General features: G+C 40.4%; 1 protein-coding gene across 1 annotated transcript in view; it reads left to right on the plus strand.

The window, feature by feature from the left end:
• Positions 1 to 511: 511 nt before the first annotated feature.
• LOC146622433 (myelin basic protein-like) overlaps positions 512 to 23,852 on the plus strand; it is a 54,154-nt gene continuing 30,813 nt past the window's right edge. The window contains exons 1-2 of the mRNA XM_085366213.1: positions 512 to 850; positions 21,207 to 21,265. Coding sequence (XP_085222339.1) covers positions 21,221 to 21,265 — 45 coding nt within the window. The 5' untranslated portion in view covers positions 512 to 850; positions 21,207 to 21,220. The remainder of the gene's footprint in view (positions 851 to 21,206; positions 21,266 to 23,852) is intronic.

The raw sequence follows: 23,852 nt of genomic DNA on the forward strand, positions 1-23,852 counted from the left end.
AAATTTTTATTAAAAACACTATCAGCAATGCTGGGAATTATTCAGGAAAGCAAGTAAGAGCTGTGACTGACAAAACTACAAACTTTTTTGATGAGTTGTCAGATTTAAGTAAGAAGTGCATAAACACAGCAACAAATATCTATAGTAGTAAATTATGTGTAGAAACCACAGCTGTGTAAAAACAACAAGAATGTCTAGCGTGGGTGAGGCAATGCATTACTGATTTGAGAACTGCATTTGCAGTGGTAAGATCGACATTTGTGATATGAGAATTGCGCCAAAGCGATCGAGGGGGGGAAACCCTGTTAATTAACCTGTTGGAGGCTTTGAGCGAGGCATGAACCTGACTGCCTGTCTGTATTGTGCAATCGTTGACCCTGCTGGCTGTAAAGCTTGCTCTCAGAGTGCGCAAATCCTACAGCCGTCTGTTTTCTGTGCTCGTGAGATCCACTTTAAAATCACGTTTATTTAACCCTCCCCACCGTGAACCACGAGTCACTAATCATGCACAGACGTGCGCACCAGCGTGCTTTTTAGTCCATATTTCTTGGCGGATTACAGCTGCACGCCGCCCCACCCCTTAACAAACAACATCATCACTACCACTGTACCTAAATCAGGAAGCACCGACACTTTTTCTTTTTTTCCCCTTTTTTGTTTTCTTTCCTTTTTTCGTAACGGAGACACTTTGGTGATTACAGCAACTGCGAACCATAAAGGGGGAAGAAGGCGTTATCTTCGATGCTGCTGACGACCACCGGTGACCACTACTAAAAGAAGACTGACACTTTGTTTCATCCAGTACAAGGCACAGCTGTGGATGCATTTGACACAGTCTAACCGGAGAAGGGTATGTGCACAGTCAAGGTTGTAAAATTCACAGGGAAACAAACACATACACGTAAAAGAAAGCAAGTGTAAAGACAGTGGCATACACGCGGGGGATACGACACTATTTGCATTTTATGTGGACTGCAGCTCGTGTGGTTTAGCGATAGTAAACATGTTTCACACGTCGACGCCTTTACGGCGCGTAACAAAAGCTGAAGCGAAAATATGCTCGGAATGTAGTTCCTGAGTAACTTTAGAAGACAGCGACGGAGTGAGAGCCGTGTTAGCATCCCTGTCATCACACTGTGACACTGCGTTTGTCATGTGCTTCGGTGGTGTCGCCCCACCACCAGCACTACTACAACAACTCCCCCGTCCATCCATCCCCGCGGCTGTCTCCTCGCGCTCCGAACACAGTTAGCATACCGTGCAATTTGACTCTTCTTCGCTTAACCGCAACATGACAAAGCGTTTCGTGTGAGAGCAACGCCTTGTTCACAGTCAGCCCTTAAGTGCCTTTAATTCGGCGTGCACCTAACTCGACAAGCTGGAATTTAATGTGGTAAATTTAAGGGTTTATTATTTGCTTCCTAATGCTTGCCACCGGAAGCCCCACTTTGTTGTTGGTAGCAGTCGTCCACTGGGCTAGCAGAGAAAGGAACTATTTAGTCTAAACAGCGTTAATATCACTTTCGGTAGATGGCTTAAATGTTTTCCGAATTTATCCGTGGTTTAAATCGACTCGTTATGTCACGTTTCCCTCGACACGAACACACGCACCGAAGTGCGGCGCCTTTAAATGGCGAGAATTCGAATGAGGATTTGCGCCCAAACTTCAGTGTGGATCACTCTGGTTACATGTTATTTACTGAGCACCTTAATGCATGCGTAAAGCTGTTGAGTGTACCTTTCACAGTTGCAGCAGTCAGCATTGCTACAACTGTTTGTTTTTAATGCTAGACAAGTCTTTAAATTGGACATTCTTTGTAGGTGTTTATCATGGGTTAGGCTTTAATTATGGTGGTGTTTTGACTAGGCTGCTGCCTTTCAGCACACTCAACCGTGTAAAGCAGAAGGAAATTGAAGTATTACATCACTGCATCCCAAGCAAAGGCTATTCTACAACAAGCTCACCTCCTTTCCTCACTTTTCATGAAACAGGCTGGTGACAGAAACCATAAGCCTCTCTGTGACTATGACGAAAGCATAGAATTTTTATCCACACACTGTTAGTGGAAGGAGCAGCAGCTTGTGCAGCTCAAGACCCAACGATAAGCTTTCCAGCTATGTGTGTATTTTTACTCTTTGCCAGTTATATATAAAAAGGGACATTGAAGCTCAAAGCTGTTATGACATGCTCACTTATTGCTGCTTTCCTCAAGCTCTAAATAAAGCACTTACACATGAGTGGGCGCCTGTGCCTGAACTACAGTGATTTATTAAAGACTGCTGACCCTCTAGCAAGGGAACATTGTGCAAGATAACCCCTGGCTTTGTTTGATAGAAATCCCATGTAGGTTTAATCCTCACCTTTTTTCTATTTTGCTTCAGATGATGAAAAAAGTTATTAATAGTTATCGTAACATAACACAATTACACTCCGGTTTCAGTTCTGGTACAGATTGAAACGTGGATATTTTTAGTATCGCTGACTACACAGACATAGCTTTTACCAGCAGCTCCAGGTTAACCTTCGCAAAGTTTCTGGAGCCAACTCTATTTTCTGTGGAAGTACCTGAGTTGCGAAGGCCACAGGAATGCATTTGTCTAGGCCAAGAGAAAGAAATACCAGGAAGGTTTGCTCACATGTCCCGGCTGGCATTCCTTTGCCTTTATGAACATGCTGTACTTGCACCAGCAAGCCCCCCCCCCCACCCCCGTGAGTATCATGCAATCAGTTGTGCAAACATTCAGAATTTTTTCCTTCTCAGCCAACATTTTCGACCCCATTTCTGCACGTGCACTGAATCCACTTGCTACATCTGTGTTTTACAGGTGATACACTGAGGTTTGTCAACTTCCGTGCTCAGAGATTCACAAACTTCCTCCCGTTTCTCACTTCCCCCTTCCTGTCTGTGCCTGCTCTGGCAAACAGGTTGAGTCACATTACCTTCACCTCCTGCGCAGCAGTGCACTCGTTTTGTTAGTTTTACCCTAGGTGGGGTGTTGGCAGCGTTGCTCTATGAAATTCTTGACAGCATATGTTGTCATTGAAAGTAGCGTCACAGCCTTGAAAGTGTTGCTTAAATGTTATCCCTCTGGGCCAAGGATGGGCAATTAATTTTCTAAAGAAATGAAATGAAAAACTGGGACAGTTGTGGAGGGCTGCAACAGTGAGCTGAACTCAGTCCTGCTCAATATTAATTTTATGTCTTTGTAAGAGTAAATGTTATAGTTTTGTCCTAAATATAGCCCCTTGGGGAAAATGAATAATTGCCCATCCCTGCTTTAGAGTCATATTATAGATGGCAAATGCAAGCAAGTTGCTTGGGTCATACATCTTCATTGTGGAGTTCTATTGCTAGTGTTCAGGCTCCAGGTTATGTCAGTAAGGCCCCTGTGGGAGTGATGGAAAGTTCCTGTGCAAAACATCTCAAAACAAACATGAATTAACAAAGCAAATTGCTGTGCTTAGTATTGGACCACTGGGAGTATTTTTTTTCCAACTGATGTCTGGTATTCCCATAGAGCTATATATACCAATTTTTTTTTTTTTTTAAAGACAGGAAGATCCCACAGCTGTCTTCTCAGACATTTCTATGCAATAGCAGCTCTGTATTTATACAGAGTATATTTGTAGTCTATGTTGTCATGGCCCTCCTTCGAAACAACATCAGAGAATCTTTGCTAGTTTAAGATGAAAAGTGCCACAGTTTGATATTTTAGTCAAAGAAAGGGGAGCTTATCCAAATAAATCACTCAACCCTGAGACCAATTATCTCATGTTAGGAGAGCAAGAAGCGAAGAAGGCAGTGACTCTGGTGTTTTAGGCAGACAGCTGGAGCCCGCAGGCTAGCATCACCTCTCTCTGTGGTGGAACTGCTGTAGTTCGGGCAGATGCGCGTGGCCAACTGCCGTTTCATTCAAGAGGAATACTGATGAAAGGGGAAAATGACTTGAAGGGTTTTCATTTAAATTCCGTTCAGCTTGTTTTGTTTTTGCTTTTAATGGCGTCAATGCAAAACCCGAAGCGAAGGGCGCTTTACATAGTAAGCTAAAGATGCTTTGATTTTAGAGAGAGAACTCTAATGATCTCATCTGATTCTTCTCTTTGAGCAAGCACTTAAGAGGAGGAAGAGATCTGTGGCAGAACCAGAGGGGCAGTGAAAAAGATGTCAGAAGAGCATTGAGAGACATCACAAATATGGAGAAAAGGAAAAATGTCAAATTCTGAAATTTCAGATTCTTAATATAAAATTTCAGGCTTATTTGCTTCTAAATTACTTAATTAATCCCTTTTTAATTGGCCAAGTTGTTAGTCTAAACTACAAGTTTGACATAGTCCAAGAAAGTTAGTAGGCACAAACACATTTTAATTTCAAGGGGTTTTGGCACCCTGCTCTAACTTTATCTGCATAGTCAGCCTGTACAGTTGTGCCAGTTTCTCCATATTCTAGCCTTCATAATGATTCAGCATGAAAAGGAGCTATTCAGGCAGTGCATGTGCTGAGTGCCCTCAATAAAATAGCTATTTAAAAATGTAGACGGTAAATATGTTGTTATTGTGTTAGGCTGCCACAGATGAAAAACACTGGCATGACGTTCCATTCCCCAGCTCCTGCAGTCCACACACTGAATAGTTCTTGGAAAGGGCAGAGAACCCCAAACTTCTCCCCACCTTGTAGTGTAGAATCCTTGTGACTGCTCCAAATACCAGTCCATTTACCATTTTAAAAAGTTAAGTCTTTGAGTAAGGTGACATGTATTCTGCAAATCAGTGCTGTCTCAGAAAATGCAGTCTTCTTCTTACGGTAATGATTGCAGCGTATGTTTGTACTAGGGCTGGGCCATATTATACCGTTCACGGTAATACCGGTATAATGTTAGGCAACGATAGGAAAATGAAATATCGCGATAGAATATGAGTAAAACGCGCATGTGCAGTGCTTTTGTTTTCATACGCACATGGCCGATTGTTGAGTGAAACAGATGAACCAGAATTGGTTTGTAAAAATGGAGCAACTTCAGTGATGTGGAACTGGTTTGGTGTTTGTCCGTCAGATACACGACAAAGCACATTTCTTTGCAGAACATGCAAGCGGCCGTCGTTATTGTCGTATTTGTCGTATTTGTCGGACTAAGATGCTCTTAAATCTGGGAGTAATCTGGGTCCTAAACTCCGTAAACTTCAGGTCAAACGAACACTGCAGCATCACTGAGAGTTAAAAACTGTCTAAATTCTTTCATCTTTAATAAAACGATCAGCATTGCTGCTTTACCAGGTGAAACTATGAAGTTTAACTTCCAGGCATCCATGAAAACAAAATGTATTACATTTAACGGAGTTAGAAGTTAGCAGGAAGCTAGCGGATGTTAGCTCGCTAGTTTCGCTAGTTACCTAAGCATGATATTGCATGTTCTGACTGAGAGATTTCTGAAAAAATTCAAACGTACAGCTCTGCTATCACTTCCAACATAAATGAAGACAGGAAACTAAACAGCAGTGACGTTTGTAGGGTTACTAGAGTTGGACTAGTTGGTATATAATGATGTGCTACGTGATCGCTAGCGACACAGCTATGTTAGCATAACATAAACAGTGAAGCTGGAGGACGAACACTAACACTTTACCACTTATAAAAGTTAACGTTAAGGTTCCTGATAGTTAAAGACAAATGCAATCGCATGGCAGGATGCTGTAAACGGACCAAACTTCAGTCAGGACTGAGATAATCCATCCACAATACGAGGTTAGTCATTAATATACTGCAACAACATGGGAATAGAGCAGCTGCCAGAGAATTCAACATTAATGAATCAATGGTACAGAAGTAGAGGAAGCAAGAAGAATGAGTTTAATAAAGTTTGATTTATCTGACTGCTTTGTTTCGCTTAATGTGCCTTATAATCCCGTGCACCTTATGGTACGAAAAATATGTACTGCACACTGCAGTTTAATGTTGCAAAGCACCTCTTTTTAACTTCAGTGGATATTATACATGGTTATGCTCAGGATATGTCAGCCCATTTCTACTGGAAATGCCTTTTGGTTAAACTTTCAGCAAGGAATTTGCATTTGCACTGTTACATTTTTATAAAGCTTTAATGTACATAAAAACCAGCTTCTTGTTTAAGTGAAAATAAATGGAAGGTTGTCTTTTTGCGCTAGTAATGTTGTGGAGTTGTATTTTGTCTCGCATCAATTATATCGTCAGTTATATCGTTATCGCAAATTTTCAAATATATATCGTGATAAATATTTTTGGCCATATCGCCCTGCTCTAGTTTGTACCCTACCTCCTCCTCAAAACTTGGGCCAATCTGAACGAAACTTTGCTTGAAAATTGTTACACATGCATCGATCATTAATATCCAAACAGCACAAAAGTGAGGAAATTTGTGTTTGATTTGTGCTAACAGTGCTACTTTGCAATAAATCTCATACTGTTGGAAAGCCTGTTTATTTCTCCTGAAATAGTCCCACATTTATAAGGAAAATGCATTTTTGGATTGAGGTGAAACTTGACAAAAAAAAATCTTTTTGCCAAAGAGCTTATTCTGTTACCAAATATTGTTTGGCGTTTATTGGATTGACTGAAGTCTGTAGAAACAAGTCACTGGCAAATTAAGAACTGATTCATTAACAAACGGGGGCCTCAGCAGATGTAGAGAACCATGACATTTCTTCCCCATTTCAGTCACAAGCTTGGTCACCCAATACTGTGGGATGGCGTCACATTCTTCAACCAGCATTTGTCACAAGTCAGCTAATGTGGTTGTGTTGGTCAGTCTGGCACGAACAGCACACCAAAGCTGACCCCACAAGAGTTCGATAAGGTTGAGGTCAGGACTGTAGGCAGGCCATTCCCTACTCTCTACTCCAAAATTCTGGAGGTAGTCTCTGCAAAACCTCACTCCGTGGGGTGAGCGTTGTCATCCTGGAGGACAGAGTCCGGTCCCAGTCTGTGGTGATATGGGACTGACACTGGTTGTAGAATCTCCTCTCGATATCTCTCCACATTGAGATTGTCTCCAGTGATGATAAGCCTTGTTTTTCCAGTGAGGGAGATGGTGCTCCACATCATCACCACGCTGCCTCCACCAAAAGCTGTTACCCTATCAGTGCAGCAATCAGCATAGCGTTTTCCACATCTTCTCCATACTTTGACCCAGCGATCCAGCTGCCGTAGGTAGAATCCGGCCTCATAGCCGAACGTAACGTCCCTCCACATGCTCAAGTTCCAGTGCACATCTTTCTGACACACGGGGCACCAGAAGCTCAAGATCAGCCATAAATCCCAGTGAGTTTGATTTTCCTATTCATCATCTCCCTGCTTATCCAGTGTTACCTTCTCTATTTGTGCTTATTTCACATGTCATGTGAAACCAGGGTTGTATTTATTAAACGGGTTGTTTTAAACGATCGTCTCATGTTGTTATTTTGTCCTTTGGAAAAATTGCTGGGTAGTAACTAATTCATTGACATTTTAGACTAGGTAATTGTTGCAAGTTAAATAGTTTTGTCCATTTCCATTACTTTTGCTATTGTGCTTGTGATTATAGAAAGGCCAGGGATAAAAAGGCACGAGCCTCAGAGCCCTTTAAATGTCGAGTATTGCTCTTGTGTGGTTGCTAATCAGAAAAAAGGGGGTTGAAAATGAGTTTGCATGCGCTCCTTTTAAAGTAGGACAAGTAGATTTGGAAAGAATAATTTATTTCTTTTTTTTTTTACATTGGTTTGACAGATAGTAGTCAATGCTGCATGGAGGAACGGATCCCAGCCTTCGTTTTCCTGATCGACCACATATACCCCGTTTTCTCCATTTGGTGTGATTTTTTTTTTTTTTTTTTTTTTTTTTTTTTTTTGCATTTGTTTAGGAGCAGTAACGCATGGCACTCTCACATCCATTTAAATATAAATTTTTTAGTATTATATGAAAGAGAAGAAGAGAGAAAGGAGGTGAAGACGATGAAACAATCCAGTTTCTTTATAAGGATTGCCATTCTGGCATTGCACTGCCCTCCCTCTGGGACAGATTTTAACCTTTGACCTCAAAGCTATTGTCAAGAATATAGTGTACTTTCCACTGATACATAGGGAGAGCTATAGATCTCTTATCTCATCCCCTCTCTCCACTGCCTTCCGCCCAAAGGCACACATGCACACACATACGCACATGCTCCGTATTCATTACGTAATTGACTCTCGCAGTAGGGCAAAACACGGCGCAGTCACCGAGGCTTAAAAGAAGCTGTTATGTCGAACGCACAAGAGCAAACTTTAAGTGAAACAATGGAACCAAGCAACACATGCTCCGGTTAGAGACATGGGTTTGTCAGTCTGCTGCTGTGTGACGATATGCCACGCAGACGTCGTATCAAGTTATGGAAGCTAAATGAGTCCATCATACACGGGCCTCATGTGATTGTTAATCATAGGCTAGTATGTGAGAACTGCGTGCTGGGATCTGGCTCAGAGATGCAGAGTAGCTGTGTTCCTTTTTTTATTGTGTGCACACACACACACAAAAAAAGAGGTAGTGTCTCTTTGGTCACAATGATTCGGTGGAGACGAACTACAGAAATGCAGCATGGACCAAAATGAATGTGTTACTTAAAGAATGTATTGGGACCGTGCAGATTGTGGTTACAGCAGTGGTAGTAAATGAAAGTGTTTTGTTTAGGTTAATTAATGTTACAGCAAGCACTGCATGCCAGTGTGATGCTTGATGTGTTCACCTCAAAAGCTGAATACTTCACTCTGACAAAGCAAGAGAAGCTGGCTTAGACAAAAGCCGAACGCAAAATTAATGACCGGTTATCCTGAAAGCTCCTCCTTACTTACTTTTTGATCTGCTACCTTTTATATATGCATCACGAACATACTATATATGGGTCTTCTGATTGGCTTTGGTGAGGAAGGTGCAGCTTCTGGCACCTCAGTGTTGTCTGTGTCACTTTCAGGCTCATTCTCTTTCATGTTTTTGGCTAAGTGGACTTTTCGACCACACATTTCTTTGGAAGTTTTAACAGTTTGCCAGCTGAGTATTGTCACAATCTGCTTCATTAAGAGCTTTGCAGACAGTACGGTGGGCAGAGCAGAGAGCTGCAGCAAATGGCAAGAACAGGTCTTTAGTTGGATCCAAGTGCAAAAACATTTCTCCTAGGGCTGAACGATATATCGCATTTGCGATAATATCGCGACATGATCAAGTGCAATTTTCTAACCGCAAAGGCTGCGATTATACTCTGGACATGTCCAAATTCATGGGCTGCATCCTCCTGAGGCCGTATTTGTAGACCGATTACGTCACAGCGACGCGCCGAAGGCTGTCCAAATTACTACCATATCCCAGAATTCATAGCGCGGCCCAGCCAAACTCCAGTTTCCAACAATGGCGGCCGCTACTAAGTTTTAAAATTACTCATACTAATCTTTCTGGGTCACAAAATAAACTTTTAAAATATTTTCAGGCGAGAAAGTAGTTGTGTAAACATCAAATATCTGCTCGGTTTATCAAGATATCCCATATTTGCAAAAGTGCTTCGACGTTTTCAGAGGCGTCTGCTACCCACCAGCTCGACAGCTAGCCGGGAGCTCGAGGGTTACTGATGCGGCCGAGAACGGCACAACTCCCGGCACATCATTTTCAGATCACCGCGGAGTTTCGCTGCTCGGGTTAAACGTAATATATAAGTCACTTAGACAACCTAAAAATGTTATTGTTGGGCTTTTTTCAGTGTTTTGTTTGTTCGTGAGTAAATCGGTTTGGCTGAGATTAAAGTTATTAGATTAGATAAAATAAAACTTTATTAATCCCCCGGGTGGGTTCCTCCTTGGTTTTCACACAGCTGACTAAACGTCAAACAGAAAACTTATTAAACAGAAGTATGAGACAGTCGAGAATTTACACCAGTGTCTGGTTATATTTTAGATAGCAAGAAGCAGACGGCCGAGTTTATTAAACTCCACCGAGACAGCGGTGACGCTAATCAGAAGGCTAGACCGTCCAATTTCACGCCTTTAAATTTTAAAGGCGTGTTTGTGTGTGTGTTTATACAATTGCTATTATGTTTGCACTTTATGTGTAATGTTACTGACTGCAGAGATCAGTAAGATGTGTGTATTTTTTATTTATTAGTTTTATTTATTTAATATTATTTTTTAATTGAATGACTGTCTAGTAGTTCACAGATGTCGAAAAACTGAGTGTGGTAAAGCCACTGATTTTGTTTATGTATATTTCTGCAATCTGCACATTGTACTGACTTTCATTTTAATGTTTACACCAGGGTTCCTTGTCAGCACTTTATGCTCAGATGTTTGTAAGCTAAAAATAAACTATTGTGTATGTTCAAATATACTGTTGTGATTGAAGAAGTTAAATAAAAATGTCAGTCATCAATTCATGCATCACCTCATGTTATCATAACAGAGGTCTGTCTTCCAGGAAAGAACAGTTTAAAATTAATGTAATATAGTATTGGCCATACTATATGATGTATTGCTTGTCTTTGTTTAATAATACAGAAGACAAAGACCTTAAAAAATAATCGCATATCGCATCGCAATCGCAATATTGGGGCAAAAAATCGCAATTAGATTATTTTCCATAATCGTTCAGCCCTAATTTCTCCCTGTGTGTCATATTCTGCACTGGAGTTCTGAGGTCTTAGTAGCCACGGGTCTGTTATAAATCAGTTAGGTGATGGAGCAGATCAAAGAGAGCAGGGAGCAGCAGAGAGGTGTGGTCGTGGAGCTAGAGGATCACACGTGCGTGCAGACACAGTATTAGAGCACTAGTGTAAATTTACTTATGTCCAATAAAGACAGAGAAAAATGTGTTGGGTTTATTGTAGTTAACACAAAGCTGTCATGCATTTTTAACACAGATTTAAAGCCAGAGGTCATTTTAGTTTTATCCAAAAGTCAATACCAATAGATCTGTCTGCAGCAGCCAGTCGCTTTTTTGGAATATTTGCCTTTGGTTGTTCCTTAAATTTGCTGCTTTTAAAGCACTTTGAAGAGCTGTGGAAATATTCTCCTGGGATGCACTAGCTTTATGTGGGCTCAATAAGCCATCGTGATGACTTGAAGGTGTTTTAGCTACCCGAGAGGCTGAATAAAGAAGGGAAAAAAATCTATTTCTTCAGCTGTTGCTCTCACCCACTCTGACGCATATTTGTCGTGTTTGTCACATTTTAAGCATGCTGTATTTTCTTTAAATGGTTATTTCTTCCTTTGGTTAGATATTAATTTCAATTTGAGAACAGCAAAACTACCTGATTCTTATTTTTAGAAACTCATTCACTTTTTGATTTTCAGTCTAACGTTAGCAACTCTGATTAGAGAAGCAACACTTCTCTAATCAGAACAGGGGGTTTGTTAGTCTTGAATTGTGTTTAATGAAAACACATACAGGTTTTGCTTCTGTGTTAACTATGTTATTTTTCCTGATCCTTATGTCCCCATTTATTAAAAATGCTGTAAACAACTATGAAGCAAAACAATTTACCATAAATGGTACTGTAAATAAGCTAGGTTAATAGTAAAACTCAACAGTTGTCACTGCTTTTAGCTAACAGGCTTCTGAAACTCAGGTGTATGGCCATGATTTCACAGTGCTATCCATCATAATCGTTAACCTGTTGCATTTAGAATTCCTGGAAAAGCTTGAGCCACTCGGGCGCCGGCGAAAGAATTATTATATTTTGGTTTATGCACGCGCATTAAACACAAATCTTGGATGGCTGGGACAGCAGTTGGATTTTTAGCCATGTCTTCCAACTCGTCAGAACTCCACCTTCTTTGCTGCAGCTGGCAACTGTAATCCTTGTTCTGCTCTTGAGGGCCACTCCAACCAGAAGCTGGGACACAGAGATCTTCAAAGCTACAGAGCAGTACAAGGACTACCTTTTCCAACTGTAGGACATGCTAATATGATGCAGCTTTGTCCCTCCACACTGTTGTTTGCAATAATTTCTTCTTGAGTCTTGTTGTAGTCAGTTATGGTTTCCCTACTTTAATGCATAATTCATCCTGTTTCATCAGCATTATAAAGCATTCACTAGACCCTGATGGGGGAGATTTATGATGTAGAAAACTAATCTCTTTCACCTGTACAGGCCTATAGTAAAGAAAGAAATAGCTTTGCAGTCTGTGCTCACTGAGAAATGGATGAGGGCCTTTAGTGTTACTTGATGCAGTGAAGTAAGCCGGCCAGATATGATAATCATAAAAGCGAGTGTATACAAACCCTTATGCATGCAAAACATATATCATACAACATATATTCCTCTTTGCCTCATCCCGTCTTAAATAATCCTGGCAGTGTTTCTATAGTCTTTTTTTTTTTTGTCTTGACACTGTAGAGTTTTAATTTGCATATGTGGATGCAGAAACAGACTGGGTTCAGTGTGCTTTACGTACTCAGTCATGTTACTGAACAGGGTTCTGTCAGTGAAGCTATTTTTTTCCCTTAAATTTACATTTTCAACAGGATTGTAGTCATGAACGGAATTCAGTACGTGCAGCAAACAGATGACGCAAAATCTAGAAGCTTTTATTTAAATGTCAGTATGCAGGCGTTTTTCTAAATAATGAGCCCCATTTCTTATCCACATCAAATCCATGCAGAAACACTAGGGGCTTATCAGGATGATGATTTTAAATGGCCTCAGGTAATGGACAGCTCAGATGGATATAATTGCTTATTTATATACAGGCTTCCGCTTTGCATGGTAATGGATCAGGTGGTGGGCTTTAGGTAGCCATCCTATAATAAGAGCTTTTCCATCTTAATGACTTATTTAACGATAAAATGGAAATGTTTCCAGGTACGTGCTGACAGTCACAGCAACTCATGTAGGTTAAAATAGAAAGGGGCACTCGGAATTTGGCTTTTTCCACACAAATCCCTTTGTGTCAGGGACTGTGTGTGCAAAAACAAAATCCAAGTTAGCAAGTCACTGTTAAATGCTACTACTGAGTTGTAATTGCAGCCTTGTGTTACGCCCTTCCACATGCACACTTCCACCTCTCCCTCTGTCACTCGATTATGCAACAGTCCTGTCTTGCAAGTCCTTGCAGGATCTCAGCTTTGGATTGTGTAACGCTGAGAGGGGAACAGGCTGTAAGGCCTCACATTTAGCCGCAGAGAATCCCAGCGACGCCTCGCCACATCCAGCAAATATTTGAGTCCTCAGCGGACATTTTTCCGCCACACTGATTGCACAGCCACTGGCACTCTAATTATATCCCTTTGTTTAACCAGTGGGATTATGTTTTTCTTCCAGCTTACTTTTATAGTTTTCTGTGGCTGCTTTCATCCACAAGCAGATATGATTGATAGTGAGATAATACTTTAGTTATCCCCAAGGGGAAATTCAGATATCCAGCAGCTTGGTCAAAAAACAAACATCCCTCTGGTCATAAATAATAATAATATTATTAATAATAAAACAATAAGGTAAAGTTTCACGATACCGTCTTACTTCCCTTTGTGGGAAAACTTGGTGGGAACGTTTTGATGAACTAACATGCTATACAGGTAAGGGTGGGGGTAAAAATGTGCCATGTTGTTTACTTGACTCCTTAAATCCATCTTTTCTGTGAGTTATTATCTTGTAAACGTCAGTTTGAGGAAGTCTCACGGAGACTGAACAATCCTAGAGGTTTGAAATGCTGCACAAAGGTAATACTGCTTTCATGCACACAGGCCTACAGTTAATATAATAAACAGCTTTACAGTATCTGTGCTTGCTTAGTAAAGGAAGAGAGCCTTTTATGTTACTTGAAACCAATAAAGTAAGCAGCCCAGAAAAGATTGTCCTGAAAATACAATTCCAACAGCACTTCTGTTACAAAACCTACCGCTTTTCCTTTATGAAAAGGGAATCTTAAGTTCTGACAGTCATGAAAGTGTGTGCAATGTTGGTCCAAGACTCGTATAAACCCTCCTTTTCACTGTTACAAGAAATATCGTGTCATTTTTAGCTAAATAAAGCTTTCAGTTTTGTTTAAACAGGCAAGAAGTAACATAGCTCTCAGCAAAGAATGTGTTGTGAATGCTTATTCATTGTAAAAACAGAAACTTTATAATTCAAGTCTAGCTGGAGCTAATGATGGTCAGAAAGAGACTGTCCATAGGTGTTTATCATGGCATAGAGGTGCACTGTAAGAAGCACATCGTGTGACAGAAAGTGCAGTTCACCTCGTCGTCTTTTATTGGTTCTAGTGCAACTAGCATGTTATTTATGTTATATTCATTCCCTCTAAGTTTTTGTGCGGTAGTTGTTGTAGGAAAGATTTCTAACGGCATATTTAAAACTGTCATTTTTGTGTTATCCACGTGACAAATGTGGTAAATGAAAGTGGTGCTCTGACTTTAGAATTCTTGTGTTAGCATGATTTGGCTAACTGCTTTATCTTTTTGGCTTATTAAAAAAAATAGCTTCAAGAAATGAATTTAATTTAATTTCAACTTTTACAAACTGATTTGGATGGTTAGAACTTATTTAAACAACCACTTTGTATTTCAAATGAAATTCTCTTCATAAAAGGGCTGTGGCTTAGAGCTAAGTTTCAGTTAGCAAGTAAACAGGAAGCGGATTGTTTACTTTTCTATAATATTCTTCTGTAATATTAAATTAGATGTTCTATCCTTTGATAATATTTTTGCCTATGAAATAATATATCAGTTACTCATAATCAGAAAAAAAAAATGGTTGAACTAATTACATTAACTTAATTCTTTTAAGAATTTTTTTTTTTTTTTTTGCCTTTGCTGCTGTTGTTGCAGGATGAGGTCGAAATGACCACACTGGTGGTTCTAGTGTTCAGCTTATATTAGCCACATGATTGGGAGGATTTTTAACAGCCCACAGAATACTTGAAGTGAAATTTCAACATACAAAGTGTATAGATAGTTCTGTTTTGTTTTGATGTTGGAACTAGCTAGGTTAGCTAGTTCTTGCTAATACTGCTTTAGCAAATAGCTTGTAATTTAAACGCTAAAGACACAAATGATTTTATCAACATTCACTATTAAAGTTTAGGTTGTATTTACAAGTTGTTCTGATCACAAGAAGATTTCAAATACTACACAGGGCAAACTTACTTTTCACCTTCTCCCTTTTTACATTGCAATTTTTGGTGAAATTTACTCAAGCTCACAGAATAGCTGTTTACAAAACACTTTCCAATTGAAAAAGCTCATTTCGCTCCACTGGGTATAGATTTGTGAGCTATATTATTTATGGTTTCCAGTCATTTTCTAAGCTTATTGCAATTTAACTACACTCATTCCTAAATAAAAAGCCAAACCACTGTGATGCTGCTACTGGCATTAAATCGACGTTCTCTTTTCTGATGACAGTGAATATAATAACACCTTTCAATAGGTGATATTTTTTTTCCAGTGCAGGCACAGAGGAAACTCATATTTAGTTAACCTGGATTGACCGTTGCAAAAAGCAAACATGGCATTTAAATGTGCTTGTATAATGTGCTGTATTGATTTGTTTTGTGTTTTTTGTTTTGTATTTTATTGTTTAAAAGCTCAATCATTTTTTTCCCTTCAATTGCTTGATTGACCTCTCAGTACAGAATGTGAGCATGTCAATACGTGTGAAATTTAAATAATACAGCTGACACACATGGTAATCTTGAATTAATGAAGATTCCTTTGGGACTTTTTTTGGTTTTTTATGTTGATTCTCTCCTTCTTGACTATCAATAGACCATCAATAAACCACACTACCGTTCCTTTTTTCCCTCCACATGAACAATGCTGACAGCACTTTTCCACACCCGCCATGTGAAAAAGTGAAGACAGGCCATAAAAGGTGATGAAAGGCTTTCTGATGGGTGCAGATCTCCTCTAAAAGCCAAATACATGCTGTGATTTTCTGAAAGTAAGAATATTCTTTTGGTGTAATTGGATGGTTTTTCCTTCAGTGGTGAGTGTCAGGCAGAGATTTAAATTGTTGCGATTTCTGGCCTTCATTTACTCATCACGTTCCTCCTTTTTGCACCTAAACATTTAAAGAATCTAAAGAAGTTTATTTTTGCTCTTTATTTCCTGCATTTGTTTGTTATTTACACGGCTTCCTTGTGATTTTTATGTTTGGCTTTTTAAGATTTAAGCTTAAATGAATATTCACGCTGCAGTGCACATGTTGGCACACTTAGCAAAACATTGTGTCGCCTCATTCCTCTTGATCAGGTTTCACTTCCATTCTCTGTGGAAATAAATAGACGTGTTGTATCCGTTCTCAAAGACGAACCCTTTCCTTTATAACACAAAGGTGCACACCTGTGCCGAGTCTGCCAGAGGTTTGGAGAATTGTTGAAACAAAGCACTGCACTGTTGTTAATGCTTACTGTATTACAATATCTCATGTCTCATAAAAAATAATGTATTAGATTCAGGTTGAGCATCTTGGAGACCAGTTTAAAGAGACAAGCCTGAGATGGTTGGGACATGTGCAGAGGAGGGATGATGGATATTCTGATGTTGAATACAGAGCTGCCAAGCAGGAAGAAAAGAGAGATCACAGAGGAGGTTTGTGGATGTCATGGAGGAGGACATGCAGAGGGTTGGTGTGGATGCTCGGGGCAGGGTGAGATGGAGGCAGATGATTCACTAGTCTTTTCTAAAGTACAGTAAGGTTAGCCTAGACATGTTTACTTGGCTTACTTTTAGCTGACCCGTTACAATGATATGCATGATTTCCAGATCCACATGGACAACAGAGGGGTGTAGACTCTGTCACTTTTTTATATTGTATGCACACTCAAAAAAATCAAAAATCAAATGCACAGATCTGATCTCCGGTTAAGGTATCCCCTAACTGTTTCTATTCAAATCACTCCACACGTGTGTTTCTGATGCCAAGAACACAGTGATGGGAAACGCATACAGTCTCACTTTTGAGTGTTGTAGAATTAACTGAACTATTGTCGTCTGTAATCACATGAATCTGGGAATCTGAATCTGTGCAACTGGATTGTGGACTTCCTCACTAACCGTAGACAGAGTGTCAGAGTGGGTAAGAACACCTCTTCCACCCTTGTGGTCAACACAATTTGTCTCAAACTTAGTATCAGCAAACGGTCATAGGCCTCAGGTACTTTTTAACATTCTTAATCGCTTTCTTAGTTTATGTGATAATCCTGGAGTTACTTCTTCACCAAGTATGTGCGATGATTTTTTAGCATTTTTCAATAACAAGATCTTATCGATTAGGGCCCTTGTTTCGTTGTCTGTTGTCTCAGTTCAAAGCCCTCCACCTGTGTGTTCAGCTGTCTTAGAGCAGTTTGATCCCGTCTCCCTTAAGGACCTGACCGCGATAGTTAGTGGCCTAAGATCATCACACTGCCCCTCTGATTCTCTTCCCCCGAGTCTGCTCAAAAACACTTTTAATATTGTTGGCCCTTTTATTCTGAAATTGATTAATACGTCCCTTACTACAGGCTGCGTCCAACTATGCTTCAAACAAGCTGTAGTTCAGCCTCTTCTTAAAAAACAAAACCTGGACCCAACTGTTCTGTCTAATTACAGGCCCATCTCAAAGCTTCCTTTTCTATCTACAGTTGCAGGCACACCTCGATTCTAATATGATCTCAGAAAAATTTCAATCTGGTTTTAAATCATTACATAGCACTGAGACAGCACTTTTAAGGATTTTTAACGATATTCTCTTAACTATGGATTCTGGCAGCCCTGCTGCCCTTTTACTGTTGGACTTGTCAGCAGCTTTTGACACGGTTGACCACGACATTCTGTTATCACGGCTAGAATCGCATGCTGGCCTAAAAGGATCTGCCCTTCAGTGGTTTCGCTCCTACTTGACAGAAAGGTTCTTTTATGTCAATATGGGCCCCCACAACTCCAAATTAGCTCCTCTTAAATACGGCGTTCCTCAAGGCTCTATTTTGGGTCCCGCCCTCTTCGCACTCTATTTGCTGCCATTGGGCTCCATCTTCTCGCGGTACAGCATTTCATTTCATTGCTTTGCGGATGATCTACAGATTTATCTACCTTTAAAATCAGGATCAGATCAACCGCAGCTCTTATTACGCTGCCTTGACGATGTTAAACAGTGGTTATCATTAAATTTTCTACAGCTAAACGAAAACAAAACTGAGGTTGTCATTTTTGGCAATTTCAATCATATCGACAGCACGTTGGGTACCCTCTCCTCGTATTGTAAAACACATGTAAAAAACCTCGGAGTTTACATTGATGGTTCTTTTAAATTGAATAAGCAGGTGAGTGCAGTAGTTCAGTCCTGTTTTTTTCAGCTAAGACAGCTAGCCAGGATAAAGCCATACCTTCCGGCTGACGTCTTCGAGCGTATCATCCACCTTTTTCTTACTTGCAGATTGGACTACTGCAATTCATTGTATTATGGCCTAGATCATGCCACCATCCATCGCCTTCAGATGGTTCAAAATGCTGCTGCTCGCCTGCTAACCGGTACCAAACGGAGAGAGCATATAACCCCAATTTTAGCCTCTTTACACTGGCTCCCTGTCCCCTACAGGATCCAATTTAAACTCTTACTTTTTGTTTTTAAGTCACTCAACGCCCGAGCCCCCCCCTACTTGTCAGAGCTCCTCTCTGCCTATGCTCCAGGAAAACCCACGAGATCTAGTTCAAAACTATTGTTGTCCATTCCACGGACTAACCTCAAATCTCGTGGTGATAGATCCTTCTCTGTGGCAGGTCCCAGACTTTGGAATAGTCTCCCCTTTAATATTAGATCTGCTCAAACTCTTGAGCAATTTAAATCTTTACTAAAGACACACTTTTACGCTCTGGCTTTTAACACATTATGACCCAAGCATTTTGGATTTATCTGAATTAGTTAGTATTGTTTCAATTCTTCTATTTTATTGTTTCTATTGTTATTATTGTATTACACTGTAGTTTTTAATTTTATTGTTATTGTTAAGCACTTTGTGCAGCATCGGCTGTTGGAAATGTGCTATATAAATAAATCTGACCTTGACCTTGACCTTGACCGGTGCCCCTCAGGGGTGTGTTCTGAGCCCTCTGCTATACACTCTCTTCACCCATGACTGTATTTCCTCCTGCGCGTCCAATCTCATTGTTAAGTTTGCAGATGACACTACAGTGCTCGGACTTATATCCAACAATGATGAGACAAACTATAGGACAGAGGTGCAACAACTAGAGTCATGGTGCCACGACAATAACTTGGTCTTAAACACCAAAAAGACCAAGGAGATCATTGTAGATTTCCGGAAGAGGGGTCATAACAACCATCTGCCTCTCTTCATTGGCAGTGAGGCGGTGGAGAGGGTGAGCAGTTTTAAATTCTTGGGGGTAACTGTGACCGAGGACCTGTCCTGGGGCAACCATATCACCTCAGTTGTACGGAAGGCCCAACAGCGCCTCTACTACCTGAGGAGACTGCGGAGCGCACACATTCCCAGATCTCTGATGTTGAACTTCTACAACTGTGCCATCAGCAGCGTTCTGACGTATGGATTTCTAGTGTGGTTCCCCAGCTGCACCAAGGCCGATCAGCAAGCACTCCAGCGGGTGGTGAAAGAAGCTGGCAGAATTATTGGAACAAGTCTGCCAGAGATCAGTAATATCTTCCCCACTCGCTGTCTGAGGAGGGTGCACAGTATCCTGCGGGACCAACATCACCCTGCGCGCCACCTTTTCCATCTGCTGCCCTCAGGGAGAAGGTACAGGTCTATACAGGCCAGAACATCCAGACTGGCCAACAGCCTGTATCCACAGGCTGTGAGGCTCCTGAACTCTCTGCCCCCCTCTCACGGACAATAACCATATCCAACTTCTTAATAGCAATGAACTGGTCTGCATTGGTGCATCATATCTTTATTCTCTTCCCCCTCCTGCCCCCCCCCCCCTCTTTCTTAAATAGATAACTATCATATCTGATATCATATCTCACAGTACAATAATATTGAATGGGTTGCATTGTTGTATTTTGTCATGTTTCTCAGGTCTTTGTCTGAATTTCTACGAACATTATTGCTAAGGATTGTCTTATTGCATTGGAGTCACACTGGGTTAAATATGTACACTTGGGTTTTAAGGGGTATTTATTATTTTCTTCTTTTTTTTTTGGGTTGTATGGAAGCCCCAAACGCAATTTCATTGTTCTTGACAATGACAATAAATAAATAAATACTAAATACTAAATACTAAATTATCTGAAAAAGAAAGCCCTACAATGCTTTCCTTTTCCCCCCCATTGCGAGAAAACCTTTAGTCAGATGATAATGGTGAGGATGAGACTAATATGTGAGACCCTGCAGCAAAGCAATAACAGGAAGGAGCAACTGTGGAGAGCGATCTAATATTTAAAGATCACATTAATGGACAGGTAGCTACTAGCAGCAGGCAGAAAGTATATTTAAATGAATGGATGAAGGAACACAGAACTATAAACACAAACAGGAGGCTAGGGTTGAGCTCAAACAAGGTCTACAGTGGTTCATTTTTGAATTGCTTTAAATGTTGCACCTCATTTCATTTGAAATAACTAGATTTGTTGCCTGCCTGTTACCATACATTTTTGGCTGTTCGTCTTCCCCTTAAGAGGAAGGACAATGAATTGAATAGTATCTACTGTATTTTTGGATTTTTCTCACTTACAGGCAGTTTTCCAACATCTCCAAACTACCCTTGTTTTGACTTCAGATGATTTAGGCGATCATATTTTAAACCAAAATAAGAAAATTATTAAAAGCCTGCTTTCACTTTATGCACACAGTGTATTGTGCTTTTTTTCTTGTGTCCTCTGAAATACAGATTCAGGGATCATAACCCTTATAAGAGGGGCGCCTCAATTTCAGCTGTATATATTCAGTTTTGTGTTATATACTGGGATATTAATAATTAGAGCTATTTGTTGTTATTTGCTATTGTTTTGGTAGTCGTGGAGCAACTGTGACCACATACTTTATTAATCCCAGAAGAAGGTATTCTGATTCTAACTGTGGCATTTTAAATGCTATTGCTGCCATTAAGAGATGGAAGGGAGGGAAAGCCCCGGTGCCTTTTTTATGGCTGTATGTGAAGCTACAGTTTCACACTGAATCTGGAGCTTGCCTCTCTTGCTGCAATAAGGAGGAGTTCGTAATCTTCACATAATATGCTGTTTACAGTCTTCCCCTGGTGTAAACTCATTGTGTGTGTTTCTTACAGGCTCTGTTAGCAGCATGGGACAGCATCTAGGAAAGAAGGAGCCCAACACAGACGGCAAGGTAAGAGGGCTCATCGCAGCTTTATATTAGTTTTCTTTTATTTGTGTGCGAGCGGTGGCTGTTATCTGCTGGACTTTGGACTCTGTGGCACAAAAGCTGTTGGGCTCCTTCACTCATGCTAATGTACTGCTGCCGCTGAGCTTTGAGCAGGAGTGACAACCAGTTTAGAGAATGTGTGTGTGTGTGTGAGTGTGAGTGTTGAATCTCTTTGGATAAAAAGCTGCATAAATGCCTTGCAAGTGTATGTGTGTCTAAGATTTTTGTGGCAAGTGTTTTGGGTTTTTCCTTTGTTTCCAAGCAATTTAGTCGATGACATTGAGGTTTTGTATTTTTAATTGTTGCTAGACTGGAATAAGAAGCATGCTCAGTGTACTTTATATTGATCTCTAAAAATAGGGAAACCCTAAACCTTGGCACACCTGAGGCAGTCATTTTTAAAATATAATTCTGTGTAGACTTGAATTGCTGCAAATTTTCAAGAGATAATATTCGGCACGCTCAGTTTTCAACAGCCGGCATCCCACTCTTAATTGAACCATGTTGCCATGGCGATATCCCAGGCACCACGAACCTCCGCGGTTCTCTTGGGTCATCCCCTCGAAACAACAAGCCTCTCCGCAGCACCACTCTACGAGAGAACCCATTTGAACTGGAGAGAGTAAATAGATGATGGCGTGCATCAGGGCTGACATTAAACCCTCTCCAAGTACACATCTCATTTAAACATTAGCTTTGGCCCAGTGATCAGCGGCGCTCAGATGGGCTACCACCCTGCTAGTGGGTGTAGAAATAAAAACACCACATTTTGGGGAATTTTTGCCCATCTGAGTCGAGAAGATAAACTGTTGCTGTGTCAGTGCACTTGGCTAAAAATAATGAACTGGAAGGTGACGCTGGCTGGTAATTTCCTGTGTGCTGCTGCTGAGAGCCTGAGCACAGATCAGTGAAGTTATAGCCAACAAATACTCCACCTCTAACAGGAGTGCTATAGCTTAAGCAGAAACTATGGTATAAAATAAACAATGATCCAGTGGAGAATTAAGTGTAGTTCGTGCCGCGAGTTGACAAATAGACTTTTTCAAATTGGCTAGGACGCAAGGTGTGCTGCTCTGCCCTGGGGCTAATGCTCCACAGAAACTGCTTCTGATAGTGTTGTATTTAAACTAGAGATGGACCGATCCGATATTACGTATCGGTATCGGTCCGATACTGACCTAAATTACTGGATCGGATATCGGAGAAAAATAAAAAATGTAATCCGATCCATTAAATATCACGAAAGCACCTCACAAAACTTGCAACACGCCGTAACTCGCCTCAGAACGTTAGCATGTCGGAGCAGTATGCATCACGTGATAGAGCAGCTGTGGCATGCGGGACCTGTCGGTGGTCTGGATAGCATTTGGAGCTTCGCTAGCAACCTGGCATTTCATCTCCGACAAAGTTATCCCCGAGAGAAGTAAAGCAAGTGTGTAAGTCCATCTCTGAATGTTTGTAAAGCATTCCTGCGTTAAGCTTAACGAGCGACTGCCTCTCGCTCTCCGGCTGCTACTTCAATCGTGAAACTGCTAATGATCAGCTGATCGGCTTTTCTGTGGCGAGTCCGTGTCTCTAGTTTGTTTTTGGTCCACTTTGCACCAGAAAGAGGAAACCAGCGGCTGAACAACAGCAGCACGTTTAAGCTTGATAAGCTGTTGTTAGAATTTATTTAATATTACTTTCTACACCAGGATCTTTTTCTATGTAGCTGACGGCTGGTAACTGTGCAGGGGCGGATCTAGCAAAGTTTAGCCAGGGGGGCCGATAGGGCATTAACTGGGAAAAGGGGGCACAAAGACATACTTTTCTTTCTTATTCTCATTTAAAATGTCGAGCTTTTAATAAATAATTATCTGACACACAAAGTTTTAATTTGATGTAAAATGAATAGAAGTCAATTACTGTATATAGTGACTATTAAGTCTAATATATATACCCTAGTAAGCTATAGTACTTTTTCCTTTGGGAAGGTACCATCTGTGCAGTCTGCAATTTTGTTGAAGAAAGATGTTGAATCTATTTAATATTTCTTGAAAAATAATTGATTTCTGTGCTTTTTTTTTTTTTACACTGCATCAAATTAAGGTTGATTACGTCGATTAAGCATCATGAGGTGGCGCGTGAGGGGTGGTTCCCTATTTTTTATTTATTTATTTTTGTTGTTGCTGGGAGTTGGAACCCTATTAGTTAGGTTGCTTAATATTTACGCTAAGTACTCTTTAAAATACCAGAATAGGGAGGATGGTGTAGGTCTAAGTTTATTAGATTGATCAGTATTGCTGAACTATGAAATATTTTTTTTGTATACAGGTATAACAGAATAGCTTTAGTGTAGTTGTTGTTTTAAACTTGAGTATGAACTTGCAGACTTGCAAAATGCAGCAAGATATTTTAAAAAAACAGTTTTGTTGATTAAAAAACACTATATCGGATTCATATCGGTATCGGCAGATATCCAAATTTATGATATCGGTATCGGACATAAAAAAGTGGTATCGTGCCATCTCTAATTTAAACAGAACAAATCTCGGTGTGACTTTCTTGACTC

This window comes from Diplotaxodon limnothrissa, linkage group LG11 (genome assembly GCF_057381915.1).
Source record: "Diplotaxodon limnothrissa isolate DT_005_m linkage group LG11, D_limnothrissa_male_GT1.1, whole genome shotgun sequence".
In the NCBI taxonomy this organism is placed as follows: Eukaryota; Metazoa; Chordata; class Actinopteri; order Cichliformes; family Cichlidae; genus Diplotaxodon; species Diplotaxodon limnothrissa.